This window comes from Lutjanus erythropterus, chromosome 5 (genome assembly GCF_056507025.1).
Source record: "Lutjanus erythropterus isolate fLutEry1 chromosome 5, fLutEry1.hap2, whole genome shotgun sequence".
Lineage (NCBI taxonomy): Eukaryota > Metazoa > Chordata > Actinopteri > Lutjaniformes > Lutjanidae > Lutjanus > Lutjanus erythropterus.
In genome coordinates, this window is record NC_139321.1 from 27,229,133 (window position 1) to 27,249,089 (window position 19,957).

Below are 19,957 nucleotides of genomic sequence, written 5' to 3' on the forward strand. Positions count from 1 at the left end.
CCAATATTTACTGCACCTCCACAGTCTTTTCTTTCTCCAGAATCATCTATTCTTGCCAGGAATCTATTCGAGTCTCCTTTCATGTCAATTGAGTACCTCGTTCATGCATTATTAAGTAAATTGATGGAGCTCTATAGGATGTGTCTTTGTATGAAGGAATGTGTGTCTTTATGTCAGTACGGAGCAATTGCACTGCAGTGAAAAAGGTAATTTGAAGCAACAACAAAGTATTCCTTTTCCCCCCCTAATTCAAACTGTTAACTCCATACTTATGTAATTACCTTAAAGACCTTGAGCTTTAATGTTACTTTGCACGAGGGACAGAGTTTGCGGCCTTGCTGCTGCGCCAAACTACTTTCCTAACAACCCCTTTACAAACATACACCCACACATACAGAGAGCAGGCGAACACATTACCTTTCCCTCCTACATAAATTGGGTGCTTGACCCTCCATTCACGCCTTCTTTTTTTATGCCTCCACGACATCCATGACTGGAGGCACTGTGTTTTCAAGTTGTTCATCCATCACTCCTCTTCTTCTGAACGTGAAATCTTAAGAATACTTTCTTGAGATTTTTTGAGATCTGATTTCTAATTTCTTCAAACTTGGCAAACTGATTAGATTTTGGTGGTGTAATGTAGGGCACGGCAATAATTTAATATCATATTAATATCATGATATGAGACAAAATATTGGATAATGATATGTCATGATGTTGTAAAAATAAAATAAATATGAAATAAATAAAATAAATATAAAATATTGTTATATTTGATTTTGTCCATTGTCCCCAGCCATACTTTGTATTATTTTGTGTAGTTTAATCCAGTGATTCTCAGACTTTTAGAGTAGCCACCCCCCGACCACCAGGTTGAAGACTGGTGGTTTGGGGGGTGGCAGAGAACACTGTCAGTCCTCTGTAAAAAAATAAATAAATAAAAAAAAAATGTAGTGAAAAAAAATAGTATCTAAGTGAAGACATCATGTTTCTCACTGGAACTTATTCACTGGAATTACATGTATCATTATAGTGATTACATCCATTTTGATGAATAATACACTTTAATATCTTTAATTAATCTCCTTCAAAGTTTTCACAACATATATGGGTCTTGACATTGATGTAAAATGGCATTTTCCTCCTCGCTATTTTCTCCTCCAGGACGTCCTGCTGTTAGGGGAGGAGCTGATATCGGAGCCCTACTACTGTCAGCTTGAAGCCGAGACGTGCCGGGTCTTTTCTGAGCAGCTGGGCACCCTCGCCCTGGTGGGAGAGTCCCTGCACATGGGAGCCGCCAAGCGCCTGAGGCTGGTGCTCTTCTCCGACGCATACTGCTCCACGCTGGAGTACAACATCAGAGTGTACTGCATGGATGACACGCAGGACGTCTTCAAGGTAAATTGTGACCCTAGACAATAGAATTAAAAAAAAATCAAAATTGTCCCCAGTGGGTTTTTTTAACAGACACATTTTTAAACATACTAATTTTCTTTGTCCGTGAATGTTCTCATTCGTCTCAAGAAAAGATTCAATCAAAGGTAACTGGACTTGTTTATATGTCTATGAGGATGTTTCAGCTGTCATCCAAGAAGCTTCATCAGTCCATGCATGTCAGACTAGTCTGAGCTAGTCTAACTAATGGTGGGAAAATGGTATTTAACCTCTGTGGATGTGTTCACCAGGCCATGGTTTGTAGGATTTGGTAATGACAATAGATGGAGACAGCTTCATTAGTGCTCCATTCTGTTTGACGACAGATGTTTGGAGTCGTTGGGTATTGGGTGTCACCCAAAACCAGGTATGTAGTAACAGTCGCTAGAGTCACATGGCTGTGAACAACTGGCAAGGGTGAAATAACATCATTGTAAATAGGAGAGAGGTTATGTCTCAGGCCTCCTCTTCTGTTGATAGTAGGTTTCTCCACTTTAACATAGATGGCTTCCTTAACTCCTGTCTCAAACCATCTGTCCTCCCTGTTTAGAATGTGGACGTTGCTGTCTTAAAAAGGGCGTGCCTTCTCCTTAAGGTGCAAATAGACAGCTGAGTCCAGGCCTGAAGAGTTAGCCCTCCTGTGTTGAGCCATGCGTCTGTTCAGTGGTTGTTTGGTTTCTCCGATGTTTAAGTCACTGCAGTCCTTGTTGCATTGGACAGCATACACCAGGTTACTTTTTTGTGTATGTGGTGCACAGTCTTTTGGGTGTACCAATTTCTGTCTGAGTGTGTTGCTGAGTGTGTTCACATCCCAGTATATTTCAAACCCGGCTAATAATTTTGACCCTGGTAGTTCTTGGTTTTTATGAAATAATTTTGTTTCTGTGTGCAAAGTAAAATAAAAATAAAACTAGGATGTTTGGGAAAGCTGTCTTAAAATTTCCTTGCTCTGTTTAACAGCACTTGGGAAATACTTTTAAAAAAAAAAAAAGACATTTTTTCAGTTTGGTCCTCATCTGTAAGTAGACAGAGCCTCTGAATCTGAAAGGATAAGCCAACGTGGAAGTGCCTTAAACCTGCATTCTTTCTAATGACCAGCAGGGTGCAAATCCACTGGTTACAAGAAGAAGTCCAATTGCATGGAAGTCAGAGAGAAAATGAACCTACTGTCTCTTGATTTACGACCCAAATTTCCTAATGTAGTTTATAGTCTCAGCCCCTATTTTCAAGTCTGCTTGTATGCAGCATGATGTCAATTTTTTAAATTATGGTCGCATTTAGAGTAAAATAGACAATGCAGGGCAGGATGCTGTGTGATTGACATTGGCATTCTCAAGGCCCTTTTCACCAAAAAATACTCCAGTTCTTGAACAGTTTCCATTCAAGGTCCTTGGAACGAACCATTGTAATCTAAAATGTCACTGACAGAGGGTGTGGCAGAATTCACAAAAAACTGTAGAATAGGCCATGCCCATTTTGGATCTCAAGGAAAACCTGATAATTTTTTTTGTTCCAGCTGGGAACCAACTTTTTAGGTTCAGAATCAATTTATCATTAGTGAAAATTCACAGACTAGTTCAAACTTAATCTCAAACTGTAAAACTAGACAGTATTGATCAGATATGGATCAAGATTCCGTTACTTGATTGTCTATTTCTCACTTAAAATGTTTTCAGAAATAGTTTAGTGAACTGTTTAGTTGTCATACGAGAAAGATTGCAACCAGGCTGGCTGCCATTATTTCCTGCTGACCAGACAAACCAAAACCAAGCACCACCAAGTCGCAGTACATCACCCACCACCTCCACGCTCTCATCATTGCTGTGCATGCTCGGGTTGCAAAAAAACAAGATGGCAAACTCAAGGCTTTAAAACCATACTCCACCAATGAGTGATGTCACGGTGGCTCTGTCCCCTTATTCTCTTGTCTGTGATTGTGACAAACGTAGTGCTGCCTGTTTTTCTGTTTGCCGAGCAGTCTCTCAGTCGAGATTGCATGGATGGAGCTGTTTCGCACCAACTGAGTGATAGGTGGACTATTATGTGTAATAGCATTGTCTGTCACATTGGGAGGTTAGTAGAAATCAGTGCTTGTAGGAGTTAGGCGTGGCTATGGTAAATTGAACAATATTGCAGGCTTGATTACACCATGTGCAGTTCAAGTGTGTGCGATGTTTTTGTGTATTGAAACAATGCATATGTCCAGGTTAATCAAGGTATACAGTGCAATCTTGGGGTGTGTTTTTGTGTGCGTGCCTACATAGATTCATTCCTTTCATGCTGTCAGTGGTTCTGCTTGACTGCCATGGGCCCAGAAGTTTCCCATCACTTTGTTCAACAGCATATTTCGCTTCTCTTTTTGCTCTCCACATGGACAGAGTATAATCAAGCACTAATGCCTCCCTCCCTCCCTCGAGGACTGCCTCTGAGTAGCCTGTTAAGATTTCATTTGCATGGTTAATTAGTAAATTAAAAGGAGAGCCTGCCCCAATCTTTTCCCAGCAACCCCCGTGCTCCCTCTCTCTCTCTGCCTCTCTTGCTGCACCTCTCTCCCTCTCTCCAAGCTGTTCCTCCTCGTCTGACACCTCCCACAGCCACAAGTGCCACTTCCCACTCAAGTCCACTTTCGCCGGCTGTAATGGCTGACCTCCTTGCGCAGAGGCTCGCCACAGGCGCAGTCTATGGACGGCTCCGGGACATAAACAATGTGAGGCAGCGGGGGCTCAGGCTGAAATTAGCACTTTCCCATTCAGGGAGTGGAAGATGAGATGAGAATCGTACGCGGGGCTCTAGCTGTGGGGTGGGAATTGTCGAAAACTCTCTGAGCTTACATCTGTCTTTTTGTGGGTCAATTCTGCTCCTGCTGCTCTCTTTCTCAGATTCTGACAGCTATTGCGTGATAGTGGGTGTGTGTAGGGAAATTGCCAGCTGACATTAAAGGAAAAATCTATAATATATTTACTGTGTTAAATCATAAAATGACCATGGTATGTCATCAGAAATTAAGGAAATATGCTAAATTGAAATACTGTCTTCTCTGACAACAACGCTACAGCCAGAGTATCCTCCTTTGACATTTACAGGCCAGAATAACTGTTTTTGTATTAATGAGAGTTCAAATTAATGTATGTAAATGGAGTGTGGTTGGCAGAAGGCAGGCAGTCATTGAACTCCAACTGCAGAATGTGTATTTTCAGATTTGTTTTCAGGATAATTGTCTTAACTTTACATTGACAGACAACTGACAGTTGTAAATAGCTTATCAACTTACAGTGTAGGACTCATTGTCACTTTGTGCTTGTCTCGTGCTCCTGCAGTGCTCCTGCAACCTGCCTGAGCTTCCTCAAGTCTGGGTAGGACATGGCAGGGGGAAACAAACAACCATAGATCATATATTAAATAAGATGTGAACCGATTTAATTTGCTGTTTATATCTGTTTGGACATGTTACATGTTACTCCTTTAAACTGTGGTCTAACATAGAAATAAATGTAAAATGTAGGACACTGGTGGTCTGCAGTGGAAGGACAGATATGTATCAACCCTTTGTGTTTACTCTCTATCAAAGCAGCTGTAATGATAGGGCTCTCTTTATATATTCAGATCATTGGGTGACCCAGTGTTGTTTTGCTGCAGTGTGACTGTTGAAATGACCTTGTACGTCCTGTGTTGGATGCAGGAAGGCTGCTGGTGCACAGAAAAACTCTTTCTCTCTGTCTCTCCCTCTGGCTAGCTCTTGTTCTGCTATTCTCCCGCTCTCTTAGCCAGGAAAAGGACATCTGAGCTTGTTGACTCCAGCACTTGTGCTGCCATACTCTGCAGCTCCCTTGACGCCCTTGAGTGCATTAGCTCCCCGTCTCTCACACAACCTGGTCCTGTGGTAAGCCACGGCGTCTCCAGGGTTTTGTAGTTTTTAGTGAGTGATTTAGAATGTGGCCTGCACTGTTTAGTAATCTCGACTTCACACTGCTCTTGGTGCCATTATGGAGGGAGCAGTTCATTTAGCAAGTACATTAACCACTTTGAGTGGAGATTAAACTTCCCTGGAGAGGTTCAGCCTAATCACTAATCACTATCTTTAAAATGCACCATTTATGATTAGACTTTCACTATGGCTACCATTAGATTTAATTGTCGTGTGTAACGGTGGTGGAGGAGCAGTAGGTGGTACAACGGAGTGGCACGGCAGCATTTTTTTATGTTTGTACTCGTGTATAGTAACCCTTCTGCACAAGTGAATTTTATGACAGCATTTACAGGCACTGCACCTCATTTTTCAGACAAGAAGTCAACTTTTCATGCATTAAACAGCCTGTACTTTTGATGGGAGATGAAAAAACTGAACAGGCATTTCTCTGCCTTTTTTCTGTTCGCTGCTCGCTGGCAGGAAGAACTGTTGAAACCAAAAGGGATGCTGAGGTTTTCTCTCCAGGCCCCTCGCTGGCTGTCAGTCTACTCTGACAAGCTTCCATCAGCGAGGACGGTACGCACACACACCCACAAACACGTGCACATATGCGTGCACGCTTCACTTATTCACGCTGTACCATGCAATCTCTTATCTCCCAATTACAGCAGATTAGAACCAATGTTATTGTCTTTGATCCTAAGTGTGCGGGGGCTCTGGGGAAACAGTGACATTTCCGTCTGATGCTTGCCGTATGTTAGCAGGGCTCTGCCGGGACCAATTAAGTTAATATTTAATGTGTGTCCCACTCTTGATGGGCCCAGCCAAGGCTGGCGCAGCAGCAGAGGAGACATGATCGGCGTTTGGTAGCGCCCTTGCTGTGCACTCGGTTGTTCCCAGCTAGACCTGTGGGAGAGCATCACTGATGTTCTGCCATCCCACAACTGATTGAAACACCTGCAGTGAACCAAACCTCCGACTCAGTACAGAGATAGACCTAACACCAACATCTAATTAAACTGGAAGGGTGCCGACAGAAGTGTCTTTTTAGGGTTGGAATATGCAGCTGCTAGTTTTTTTTTACATTTATCTGTGATATTCAGAATCTGTCAGCTTTTGCTGTGAAGGACAAAATGCTCAGTAAGTTTTCCTCTGAGCATAACCCACATTTGAACAGTGGAACAATGACAGAATATCCTGTTTTTTATTGATAACTAAATGTTCTTCCCTCACACCCACATGTCTGTGTTTTGTAAATCTGGTGTTGTTGTGCAGTTTAAAAAAAAAATGGAGAATGATTTATAAACCGCCCACTTTCTGTCACATTTATTTCTTTTACAGAGGTTGAAGTGCTAGTCAGTTTTTCTGTGTTGTGTGTATGGTAGACTTTTTGAGGGACCATCATAAATACTAATACAGTAGATTTTGTAATAAATATCTCTATTGGACTTTTTATGGGACAGCATTGTGTAGAGACAGTCATAATCCCCAGAGGATGACTCCCAGTGACTTGAAATTAGTCAGTTTTGTTTGACAGTGTGGTTTCTGACTCATAGGGTTGCCACCCACATTCAAAAATAAACTCACTGTCCATTACTGAATCAATACAGATTTGTCCTGATTTTTTGTGCACGCTGTCTTCTAATATTTACACTAGGTTTTCACATGCTTGAAATAATATGAGAAATAATAAAACAAAAAGAGTTTCACAAGACATAGCAGAATGTATTAAATCAGAATGACAGGAAAGTTGCCTGCACTCACTCTCATGGAGACTTTGACAGCATTAGGGCTGCACAATATGGTAAAAAATTATATTGTGATTATTTTAACAGATATTGTGTTTAGATTCATGATTAGTGGGAATTCTCATTTTTGCACCAGAATTTTCATTTTCACTGACAAAAAATACTAAAATCATGATGATGTGAAATTTGTACCAAACAAACATGTCTTCTTACATCTGGAGAACAAGATTTATAGGCCAGGGCGTCTCAGTAGTACTACAATATTTCCATTATGTTGTCGTCTTGTCACACATTTTTCCTTCTTCAAAAATAACTTCAGCGTTTGTGATTACAATAATATTTTGATTGATCTTGCTGCCTTAGACAATGGTATTTAAGGGGAACCCCTCCACTTCAAGTCTGCCTGTGAAAAGAAAGAGGCTGTCCAAATACAGATCTGAATGTCAGACAGGCTACGAGCGGAGCAGTCCTGTCAGTGGTTGTCAGTACAGAGCAAACTGTACAGTTTGTCAGAGTATTTTCTGTCATCCATGGTGGACTGTCCAACCTCAAGCAACATTCATCTCAATCAGTCACTCAACTCATAATCCCCCAGAACTGTACTGTTGTTATTAGATAATAATATGTTTAAAATCATCATCGTGCCATTCTCCACATACACAACATGACAGTTCTCTGAGGATGTAACCAGAAGATCCCCCAACCCCTCACCCCCTGTGTGTGTGTGTGTGTGTGTGTGTGAGAGAGAGAGAGAGAGAGGGAGGGAGAGAGAGAGAGAGAGAGAGAGAGAGAGAGAGAGAGAGAGAGAGAGAGGGAGAGAGAGGGAGAGAGACAGAGACAGAGAGACAGAGACAGAGACAGAAATTTGTCCAATAACCCACTTGGTGGAAATATATCTTGCAAAGGCTATGCTGTATCCTTCATGAAAAATGTTGGACTGAGGGTTTAAATTACTTTCATTCATTTCATAAATTTCATTTCATTCATTACTTTGTTTCTTCACATTTCCCTCACTCTGGAACAGGTTCATCTTTATTTCAGTGCCAACATCCAGTAGAGGTGTTCTGATCAGTTCGACAAGAATTTATTTTCACAGGTATTGTTCAGTCATCCACTGTCGTGGTCTCTATGGTTTACCAGGTCAGTTGCTATTCCTAGATTTTTTTTTTTTTTTTTGGGGGGGGGGGCATTTTATGCCTTTAATGACAGGACAGCTGAAGATGTGACAGGAAATGGGGCGAGAGAGTGGAGGAATGACATGCAGCAAAGGATTATGGGCAGGAGTTGAACCCACGGCCGCTGCAGAGGACTCACAGCCTCCGTACATGGAGTGCATGCTCTACCAACTGAGCTATCCAACCGCACTGTTCCTGGATTTATTAATGTTTAGCTTCTTCCTATAGTATCAAATGATTCCTTTTGACAGATCAAACATTTTGTCCATGTCTATGGTCGGAAGTTTTAAACCTTCATATTGATGCAACTTTACTCTGATTGGCTCTTATTTCCATTACATTCATGTTGGGAGTAGCAGAGAAGAGCTTAAATGGGTGCATAAAACTTCACCAGAATTCAGGAGATGACATGTCTGATACTCACTTGATTTGTGTTCTGTGGGGATGAGGCTGCTGACAAGGTGTTCCTTATTTTTCCACATTGACAATGGCAACCCTATTTATTATCAAATACCTGCCAAACAAATGACATTTGCTTGAGCCCAGTTTGCAAATGTTACCGCGATAGAATGCTAAACTAAGATAATTAACATGATAAACATTATTCCTTAATATTAGCCTGTTAGCCTTGTCATTTTGAGCATGTTAGCATGCTGATGTTTGCATTAACTCAAATCAGTGGAGCCCGAGGTGTAGCTTCAAAGAGCTGCTAGCAAAATTCTTAAATCATCATTGTAGGGAGTTTTCTGGCTAAAATATATCACATATCTGCATTAACAGGTCTAAAAACGCTAGACTTGTGTTCAAACGTAGAGAAATCTGTAATTTACTCAAGGTAATGGTGCGTTTCCTGCTAGCTAGTTGCTATAATGTCGAGAAAACATGGACATTGGATAGATTTTCCTCTGCAATGGAGTTTAATAATGAAAAAAATAACTATGATACCATGCTACTTCTTCTTCGTCTTTTGTTATTGTTTTAATGTGAGAGAGACCCTAACTTATATTTTGTGCATTTGTGAACACTGAGCATGTTAGAAGGCTGATGTTAGCATTTAGCTCAAAGCACTGAAGTGTAGCCTCACAAAGCTATTAGCCTGGCTGTATAACTCTTAAATCATCATTGTAGTGAGTTTAAGTTACATTTAATGACGCATTAAACTTCCTAAAGCCTCAACTTTGGCTCAAATGGTGAGAATATTTTTGAAGAACCCTCTGTACTCCCAGTATTGTATTTCAGACCATAGAATTTATGCTTTCATCAATATTCATGTAATGAGGCCAATGCTTTGAGCTTTTTGTCTCTTGATTGTAAAAATGTATGTTCCAGTGATTAATGGGTGTTTAATTGATGTCTAAATGGTTAAACAGTGGCTCCTGTATTCTTTTATACAGTGTTTGACCTCAAGCTATTATTCTTACTGGTATTTGCGTTTTAAAAGGGGCTCATAAACTGTTTATAAGCTCCCTCCACTCTGACATTCTCTTGCAAGCTCCTCCTGAGCAGCAAGCTTCATTTGAGCAGAAACTTTTTTGCTTTTAAGTATCACAGGAGAGGCAAGCAGCATGTAGAGTGTAATACAAACAGTTTGTCTGATCCCCCCATCAGAATAGTTACTGGCAAGGAATTCCTGGGGAAAAAACAGAGGAGCACAGCCCAGTAATTGCTGGCATTAAGTTAAAGAAGACAGTCAGCTTTATCACTGAGCCCAGCTGAGAAATTGTTTCCATATTATATTTCTGTGTTCCTGTGTGCTGTTTTTTCTCCCGTCCCGCTCTGTGATTTATCAGGCAAAATGTGCATCTTTTCCCTAGCAAACACAGTCCCCATTTATAACTGAGCAGACAAGTCCCTTCTATTTGTAGTTATTAATCAGAGTTGACTGTAGCGGGCACGGCCACTGGAGCTCAGACTGATAGACTCTCAGTCAGAGAGGAAAAGCCTGTCACATCCTGCTGACAAATACACAGATTTATGGAGCCCACATAGCCAGGCTACTCTCTATAAACAAATGCATTTGCCTGAAAAGAGCAACTCTGGAAATGGATCGTCGCTATGAACGCACATTTTTAAACACACGAGGACACTGCTAAGAAGTGGAGGGGTAAAGACAAATTTATGAGAGTATTAAAGCCCATGCGTCTCTCCGTGTTTCATATGACATGTGGCTTGACTAATTAACTGATCAAACGCTAGTTATAATCCCCATCAGAGCTGGTTAAGTTAATCAGTTTATGACACACCAAGACAGAATAATAGAAGACCACATGTAGTCACTTGACCTTGCTGGGAGGAAAGTACACTCCTAGAAATATGGGTTCCAAAAGGGTTTCTCCCAGAAGGGCTGAGGTTCTACTCAGAACCATTTGCTTCTGAAGAACCCTTTTCATCCATAGAACCATTTTTGGAGGAAAGAGTTCTTTGAGTTTGATTGTTGAGATCCTTAAAGAACTCTTTTGTCAAGAGTTGTATGTACCATAATTTAAAAGGGTTCTTGGTAAAACCCCCTGCGTGGGTTCTAGATAAAACTTTTGGAAAATAAAAGGATTCTCATTAGATCCCTCTAAGTGCATTCTTGTTAACACCCTTTGAGAGTGAAAAGGTTCTGAATAGACATCATAGAATGGTTCTCTTTAGGACCTCTTATATAGGGTTCTGGATGAGATGTTTTACAGATGGTTCTTGTTATAACCCTTTCTGTTGGGTTCCAGATAGAAAACTCTGAGTGTTCTCCTCTTTGGGCAGCAGTAGTCAGTCCATAAGTACTTGGTTTGTGCACCACCGGGTAGCCGGCTCAATCCAGCTCAGACCAAAAAGTACGGATTAGACTGTTAACTGGAGACGTGCCAGTTCACCTCCTGGTCACTGTGTCGAGGTGTCCTTGAGCAAGGCACCAAACATCCAACTGCTTGAGGTTTCTGGGCAGCATCACTTTACCACCTCCTCCACAAATTGTATGTGTGTATACAAGCCTGTGTGTGTAAAAAAATAATTAACAATGGAGTGAAAAAGCTCCCCCCCAAGGGGGATTAAAAAAGTACATTCTGCTTCTTATGGGGACGGGCCCAAGAACCCTTTATGGTTCTAGTAAGCATCTTTATTTCTAAGAGTATAGAATATTTTAATCTGCAGCTTTGAACCACTCCAGTTCTTTTTATATGTGCGTGTGTGTATATATATATATATTTATAGGCCTGTACTAATGCTTTGATTTGTTTAGACTGTTTCATTCCTGTATCCGATGGCAGGCTGTTTTTGTTGCAGGAGAGAATTTGGTGCAGCCACTAACCTCTTTCTGTCAGCACCAGCCCGAAGAGATTAGCTGTATGAGTGTCTCTTGTTTCCCGGTGGAGCCTGGCCCCAAGTCCATCACAGTCCCAGCTCTGGTCCAAGCCGGGAGGATGAGGAGGAAGAGGGGTGGGAGACGAGTGAGGGTGGGAAAAAAGGGGGTTGAAGTCATAGAAAACTGTGGCCATGATTGCAGTAATCCTGTTATCTCTCCTGCTAAAGCTGGCCACTCTAGTGACCTGAAGACACAAATGTTAAGCTCCCTCTGTCTCTCTTCTCTCTTGCCCCTGCTCTTTTCACTCTTCCCTGCTCTATCTCACTCTCTTTAGCCAGCCTCATTGAATGTCAGGGGGTGGTCTTGGCTCGGCCCGACTCTGAATTCACAGTCTTCACACACACCACAGGCTATCTCAAATTCCGTCAGAACAAAAGGGGTTTTTCTCCTGCAGCACTTGAACTTCTCGCCCGTCTCATGCATCTTAATGTTTCCACGGTTGTACAGGGTCAGGGTGTCTTAAGACAAGATGCCCTTCTTATCGCCACCAAATGGACTCACAATTTAGCTCCAAGTTGGTGATTAATATGAGATTTGATAAACTAATTCAAAACCTTGCATTGTTTTCCCCCAGAAAGAGTAAATAATATGGTCAAGTTTAGCTTCTCATCTATTAGCTCGCACACACTGTCATTTGTTAACAGGATAATGGGGCGTAAAGAGGGCCATTATTCTCTCAGTCCAGAACATATGCTGAAACCCTGCACAAAAACACACTCTAGCTAACACACACTCACAGGCACTCAGGAGCATATAAACAATACACAAGCGAGACGGTGTCATTTGAAAGCGAGGACACGTGCACACTTTCGGCAAGTGTATCATCCCGTGTTGTGTATTTTTCCCTCAGTAAGCTCGGCGTCCCTGTCAGGTAGCCGGAGTGTCATGTCCTAGACCTTGTTTGATCGTAATCCTGCCATGTCAGCCTTGAACCTGACAAACTGCTAGACAGGCCAGTTAGTATTCATTCTAGTCGCTATATGTTGATAATAAGATAATTGGCATTCTGCACTCCTTCTCAGGCTAGCAGGCCTATAGATCTGCTGCTATAGGTCAAAGACCTGATCAAAGTCCACCAGCCCCAATTTGCAATGCTAATCACCCCCCAACAAATAATTGTGCTTAAGAACTGTGTTAAATGAACCTCTCCGGAAGCCCTCATAATGTGACTTTTTGTCTGTGTAAGAGACATAATAGCAGAGGGCTTTTAATTCTGTGGAGAATGCTCTGCCCTCTGTTATTAACTCATTAGACCTCGACACTTTGATTCAGAGCCACTGTCTGACCTTCCCGCTCTGGGTAAGTAGGCTGGGTAACATCACAAGGCTCTGGCGTAGCAGTACACTAAGGGAGATATTCTGCTGCCAGCCATATACAGTCAGATCATTGTGCATCTTTAAAGGAGACGTATGTAATATATCTACTGGACTAAATCATAAAATAACCATGATATGTCAATAGATATCAAGGAAACATGCTAAGTTGAAATACTGGCCTCTCTGATAGCCAGGGTGTTCAGAGCATCTATTTTTGTTTGTTCGTTTCACCTTAGAGTTCAAGTTAATGCCAAATGTTTTGCCAAATGGGTAAGTGTCTGTTTATGAGTTGCAAGAAATCATAAATAGTCTTTTATAAGGAGTAGATGTTTTATAATGTTAAATTTAGCAAAATGTGAATGGAGTCTGGCAGGCAGTAAGACAGTCACTGATATCCAACTTAAGAGTTGGAATTTTCAGAGCAGTGGGCTTTTGTTTTTGGGATAATGGACCGAGCTTTACAAGCAGTTGGCAGAGTTATATAAAGCTGATCAACTAACAGTGTAGGACTCGCAGTGCAACGCTTGACCAATTAGTCTGTTGAAAGAAATTAGGCGCCGACTATTTTGATAGGTTGGTTTCAGGCAATTTTCATTCTTCAATGTAAGGATTTGCTGCCTTTCTTCATCATTTATGGTAGTAAATGTAGTCTTTTGAGTCAGTTTTGGGCTGTTGGTTGGACAAAAGAAGCAATTCGAAGACATCACAAATTGTGATGCATTTTAAGTTGGTTTTTTTTTTTTTACATTTTAAATGAATAATCAAGTGATCGTGAAAATAATCGGGACATGAATTAATAATGACAATACTTGTAGCCCATTGCAACCCAGGGATACATGTCTTGTTGTTTGACACTGTCAAAGTATAATATTGTGCTCCTCTTGTACTCATGTAGCTTCATTGTCCCTGTAGCCTGCAGATAATCTGCATGAGAGAAATAGAGGGCCATAGAGGTAGAGATGCCTTCTCTCTATTATAATAGAACTACATGGCACTTGGCTTGTGGTGCTCATAACACAAAAAAATCAACACCAGTGTCTCTTTCCACAAAAACATGACCTGGTCACTCAAGATAATCAACAGACCTTGTTGTGAGCAGTTTAATGTAGGATTCTACCGCAGAAAGAAAGTAGTTCCGTCATGAAACTACACACAGCAAGGTCTGTAGATTCTGAATAACTGGGTCATGATTTCTGGAAAGAGACGCTGTTGTTGAGTTTTTCAAATGTATTTTTTGGCTCTCTGAGCACCACAAGCTGAGTGCTATTTAGTTCCATTATGTTCAAGAGAAGGCAGGCATCTCTGGCTGATGTCTCAAAAACTCAACAACTCGCATCAAAGCAGTCTACATGAATGAACAGCACTACATGTGAGAAGAAAAATATGTATTTCTGATTTTGAAGTGAACTGTCCCTTTAAGGTTGTGAGGTATTTGTGTGAAAGTAATAAACCAATGCATATGCGAGAATGGAGATGGATAATCACAGGGGGCATAATATTCATGTTAACAAGAAGATAAGCACTAAGCAAACATGGAAATTAGCAATGCGCTGAGCAAACATTGAAATTCAATTCTCGGGCTGAACCCAAAAGTGCTCATTCAGTGAAGGAGAGAACACATCAAATATCAAAAGCAGGTAGAGATTCCAAATGGATAATTAACAGCTTCCTCTCCATTATAATTGGAATCAGTCTAGCCCGTTCCTGGGAAAGAGGGCAGAAAATTGAATCAGTGTTGTGCAGATAGAAATTAATGCCATTCTCCACCTTAATTAGATGTCTTTGCTGAAATCATACCATGGGCAACCATGCTGGCATGCAGCGCTCAACATATGGCCACTATCTATACACACATCTCCCTCTTGGAGCCGTTGTCTTTGAGATGTCTCCTGGACTCTGAGGCATATTCTGGCTGTCTGTTTTCCCTCTGCTGCCATCTTGTTTCCCTCCTCAGACAGATTAAAAGAACATATCTTATTTCTGAGGTCTTTTCTCACCACTAATTTCAGAGGTCTGTTTTTCTCTGTTGTAATATGCTGCTCTGATTGGAGTGCGAGGTAGCACATGTGAGCGCCGTCCAAAGTACTGGATTCTTAAAGACTCGTTCAGCACAAAGCATCGTGCTCAAAAGGAATTGATAGATCAGAGGGAAACGCGGCAGATATTATCATCCCATTCCAGATGGTCATTTGGATGGCAACAAATGGTCCAGTGAGCCAGTCCCACAGAGATTAAAATATTAAGCATGCATTTACAAATCTCTCCTGGCACAAAAACAAAAATGAAATTAAGGAGATTCGCCATGCGAGAACAATGAGCAGTTGACTAATGGCTCGTTCACTTTACTTCATCACAGCCCAGGTAGCTAGTAGGCTGGGGTGGCTGCAGTATTTGCATGCTAATGCAGTCGCTGGAAGCAGGACGCACACACACTGAGGCAGGGGATCAACCTTGTGGTGACATTAAAGTGCTGTGGAGACAAGTTGGTCCAGCCCGCTGCGGCCACATGCAGGGACACTATCTTCCTGTCCTAAGATGTACTGTACCCCTGCCCAACGTTCGTGCTGTGTGTGTGTGTGTGTGTGTGTGTGTGTGTGTGTGTGTGTGTGTGTGTGTGTGTGTGTGTGTGTGTGTGTGTGTGTGTGTGTGTGCGTGCGTGGGTAAGCAAGCCATTCTCTTTGTGTGTGTGTGTTCATCTGTTTGAGTCAAATTTTTGGTTCAAGGCAAATTATCCATGTCTTCTTTTGTATTTCTTTGTTCTGTTGCTCCCTGCCTGTGTCGGGGTGCTGGAAAAATCATTACAGCACAGTATCGTGATATTTTATGTAACAACATTGTACTGAAAAATGAAGGCCAAGTATCAATCTTTATTATAAATTATTAATATTGCAAATGTGAATTAAACTTTTTGGTCCCTGAGTAATTGCTCTTTCAGACCAATTGATTTTTTCTTTTTTTCATACAGCAGGATTGGTAAGTTTTTATAAATAGTGTAGGTCAGTCTGGTCTGACAGTCCCTGAATGTTATCGCAATTCTCAGCATTTCACAAAATGTTTAAAATTACAATATTGTATTGTAGGTCTAATGCATAGGGTTTGTCAGTTGCTGTTTATAAACACACAGGAAAGCAGGGCAAAAAAAAAAAAGAAAAAAAATAAGGATTGCCTGCTTGCAATGGGCAAGTAGAATGCCATGTCGGGCATATAATTCTGGCAACTCTGGTGATTTTTTTTTTTTCATAATTGATTAATCCTTAAAGTAATTTTTCATGCCAAATGGTAAAAATGCTTTTCATCCTATGCATCCTATGGAGATTTACTGCTTTTCTTCATTTATTGTCATATTAAACTGCATATCTTTGTGTTTTAGACAAAATGAGACATTTAAAGACATCACTATGGACTCCAAAAATCTGGGACAGACATTTTTTGCTATTGTCTGACATGTTATATATTTTGCAGCCCAAGATTAAAAGTGAAAAATAACTTTCATCTTTGTTGTTATTTAATAATCATTAATAAAAAACATTTGTACAAGAGAAATTAAAAATTGCCTTCTGGCAAGTAGATTTCTGCCTGACCATGAAAAAAACATTAAAGTTGAACCCTGGAAAGAGAGTTACTTGAGTCTCATTCCCGGGAAATGAAATGCTGACATTTTGGGTTGGTAAAGCATCCCAAACACAGCAAAATAATGAGAAAACAAGAAGGTAAAGGTGAAGAGTGGGATCTTTGTGGATGCCGGCGCTGCCAGACACTCCTGGTGGGTTGTGGTGGCGGTGATTGAGAGGGATTATTTTTGTATGTGTCTATGCATTTTTTGGGGGGAATATGCTGCGTGGTTTGCCGTATGATATTGTGGTAATATTGTGTTGAAGGGCCTCTGGTGTCCCTAGTGTGTGTGTGTGTGTGTGTGTTGACAAACTGTTCAGTTTTGCATTTGAGTATAAATACGAAAGCTACACAGTTCTGGATTATTTCACTCACCTCTGTGTCTATGATGGCAAATGTGTTTCCTTTGAGTGCTGACTCCCCTCTCCTTTGTTTCATCAGGAGGTGATGCAGATGGAGAGACAGCTCGGGGGTCGACTGATTGACGAGCCCCACGTCCTGCTTTTCAAAGACAGCTACCACAACCTGCGCCTGTCCATCCACGACATGCCCCAGGCGCACTGGAGGAGCAAGCTGCTAGCCGGCTACCAGGTGCGTCGGGTGGCCCTGCGGGGCTGCAGGGGCAGGGAGCCACTCCAGATCAGAGAGGGAGCACAGAGATGTAATACAAGTGCCGGGGTGAATCTGTCAAATCTGTGTATCAGCAGTTATAGGGCTCGCTAATGTGTTTGTTTGTACACTCAATTTAAAATCCATGTTGTCTCTGGTTATTTTAAATTAGCCGTCCAGAGAAATGAAAAAAGACCAGAGTACGTCTCGGCAAAAGCAATGTTACTGAGTAATCAAAAGTTCCTCAGGAGCAACTTTTTATTGTTAATGAGAGTTCATGGTCTACCCGTCTCTTCGGAAAGTTGTTTTAATTTTAGTTGCTTCAGAGTTTTAATTAAGTATGTTTTGCTTTGGCTTCAGTTGATCACTTTAAAGATTCACACAAAGGAGTGTTTCTCAGTCTCTTACTGCAGGACTCCTCTGTCCAATAACCCTTTTTGTCTTGGCATTCTCTGCAACTTTAAGTCATTTGTTGGAGTCGAGGGAACCTTTTTACATGTGTGTGTGCACCTCTGCATAGTGTGCATGTTTCCGTCCTCTTCTGCCTGTGCGTGAGGGTGTATACACGTGCATACAGGAGCTGTGTGCACTTACCCAGAGCTGCACGCTGATTGATTATCCTGGCTGCTGCTCTCTCAAAGGGAGCTCAGATGAAATATAGAGCAGTATGTAAATATCTGGAACTTCTTGGAACCTCTCCACCGCCGCTGCACTCCCCACACCTGCGTGGCCCACTGCACTGCAGCCCAGGAACAGAGACACGAGGGCTGTTCAAAGAGGACTAGAAAATGTTCCTGGCTGTAACTATGTAAGCACTGAGCACCGGGTCCCTAAAGAGAACACACAGGCTGTGCCAAGCAAGCAGCGGCAGCAACAATGCACCCAGAACAGAGGCTTATTCCTCTGGACTGTGCCTGTTCATTTGGAAGTGTTATTCCCCTCTCAGCAGTGCGGTCAAAAAAGGCCTTTAGTGTCCCTGGGGCCCCGTGAAGACTTTTTGCGTGTTTCACCGGGCTCCCTCTGTCATCTGTCTGCCTGGGTAACAGTGCCCCCGTTTGGTCAGCGGCATGCACTGCAGCCCCACTTCAATCTCAAGTTTTTGTCAGCTGTTGAACCCAGGGTGAAGTGAGGAGTTAGTGTGCCCTTTTTTTTTCCAGTTACCTCTCATCTCTGTTTCTCTTGGGATATGCAAATTAGGCATGAATATGGAGCAACAGAGAGGAAGATGTAGAAATTGTCAGGCTTGAATAAATCCCACCAAATACTCCCTGGTAGCTTTTTTGCTAGACAGAAGCTAGTGCTGTACAGTGGTTCTACTCAAAGCTATTAGGTATACATATATCCCTCTATACCACATGATGTGTTTAGATTCAAAGCAGACCTGTGACACTTCAGCATCATTTGTGTCTCTGTGCAGAGGGGCTGCAACTGATAAATATTTTCTTTGTGAATTAAGATTATTTTCCTGATTAACTGATTACTTGTCTGGTGTTGATCAGTGTTTTCCAAAGCCCAGGATGACGTCCTCAAATGAGATTCAGTTTATTATCATAGACGAATAAAGAAACCAGAAAATATTCATATTTAAATGCACAATTTGTAACAGTAGTGCATCCTGAAATGAGTCCTGTAGTCCAAGTAGCAAGTTGAAGCTATAGACGATATATTAAATAGGTTGAAGTCCTGTTTAATATACGATCTATGATTGAAGTGAGTTGTTTTCCCCCATGTCCTCCTCTGCAGACTTGAGGAAGCTCGGGCAGATTGCAGTAACATTGCAGGGGTGCAAGATGAGCGCAGCAATAAAAAGCAAGGACAAAAAACAAAAGCATACTGCTCTGAAAATACACACTCTGGAGTTTGAGTTCAGTGACTGCCTGCCAGACTCCATTGACATATTGCTCAATTTAACTGTTAAAAACATGTACTCCTTCTAAAAGATTATTAATGATTTCTTACACCTCATAAATAGACACTTACTCATTTGGCAAACATTCAGCATTAATTTGAACTCTAATTAACATGAAACAGGCAAACAAAAACACAAGTTATGAGCTGGAATATAACCTTCAAAGGAGGACCGCGGCTGTAGCATTGTTGTCAGAGAGGCGAGTATTTAAACTTAGCATGTTTTCTTGATCTCTGATGACATATGTTTATTACAGTACATTACAAAGAAGCTGGCATCAAAGAATTTTTACTTATTTTTCTCAGGAATTACTCAAACTGGGGTGTCCCTGTAGCTCAGTTGGTAGGGCGTGTGCCCCATGTGTTGAGGCTATCAGTCTTCTGCAGCGGCTGCCGGTTCAATTCCCGCCTGCAGCACTTTTGCTGCATGTCATCCCCTCTCTCTCTCTCTCTCTGCCCATTTCTTGTCATATCTTCAGCTGTCCTATCTAAATAAAGGCAAAAAGGCCCAAAAATAATCCTAAAAAAAAAAATTACTCAAACTGATTAATCGATTACCAAAATAACTAATAGCTGATGATTAATTTTTGCAGCTCTACTGCCAAGAAATCCGCATACAGTGCAACCCTACAAACAGAGGCTGAAAAATAATGGATGAACAGCAAATGTTTCCATGCCAAAGACACACACACACACACACACACACACACACACACACACATATATATAGATTGCTTCGTCTCAGACAGCCAGACAAGCTATTAAGTGCCTTTAAAGATGCTATTTGTCAGTAACAGCACATTATCTCCCTTTAACCTACCTGAATGTTGTCAGTCTGCCACCTCACATATATTTAGCTGTTTTCACCTAACGATGACAGCTCATGTCAGTGTAATTAATGGTGA

At 41.5% G+C, this 19,957-nt stretch overlaps 1 protein-coding gene across 4 annotated transcripts in view; it reads left to right on the forward strand.

The window, feature by feature from the left end:
• The window catches only part of unc5a (unc-5 netrin receptor A), a 195,439-nt gene that overhangs the window by 166,473 nt on the left and 9,009 nt on the right, over positions 1 to 19,957 (forward strand). For all 4 annotated transcript variants that reach the window (XM_084719449.1, XM_084719451.1, XM_084719452.1 and 1 more), the window contains 2 exons: positions 1,165 to 1,398; positions 16,977 to 17,126. In XM_084719449.1, the coding sequence (XP_084575575.1) occupies positions 1,165 to 1,398; positions 16,977 to 17,126 (384 nt within the window). The remainder of the gene's footprint in view (positions 1 to 1,164; positions 1,399 to 16,976; positions 17,127 to 19,957) is intronic.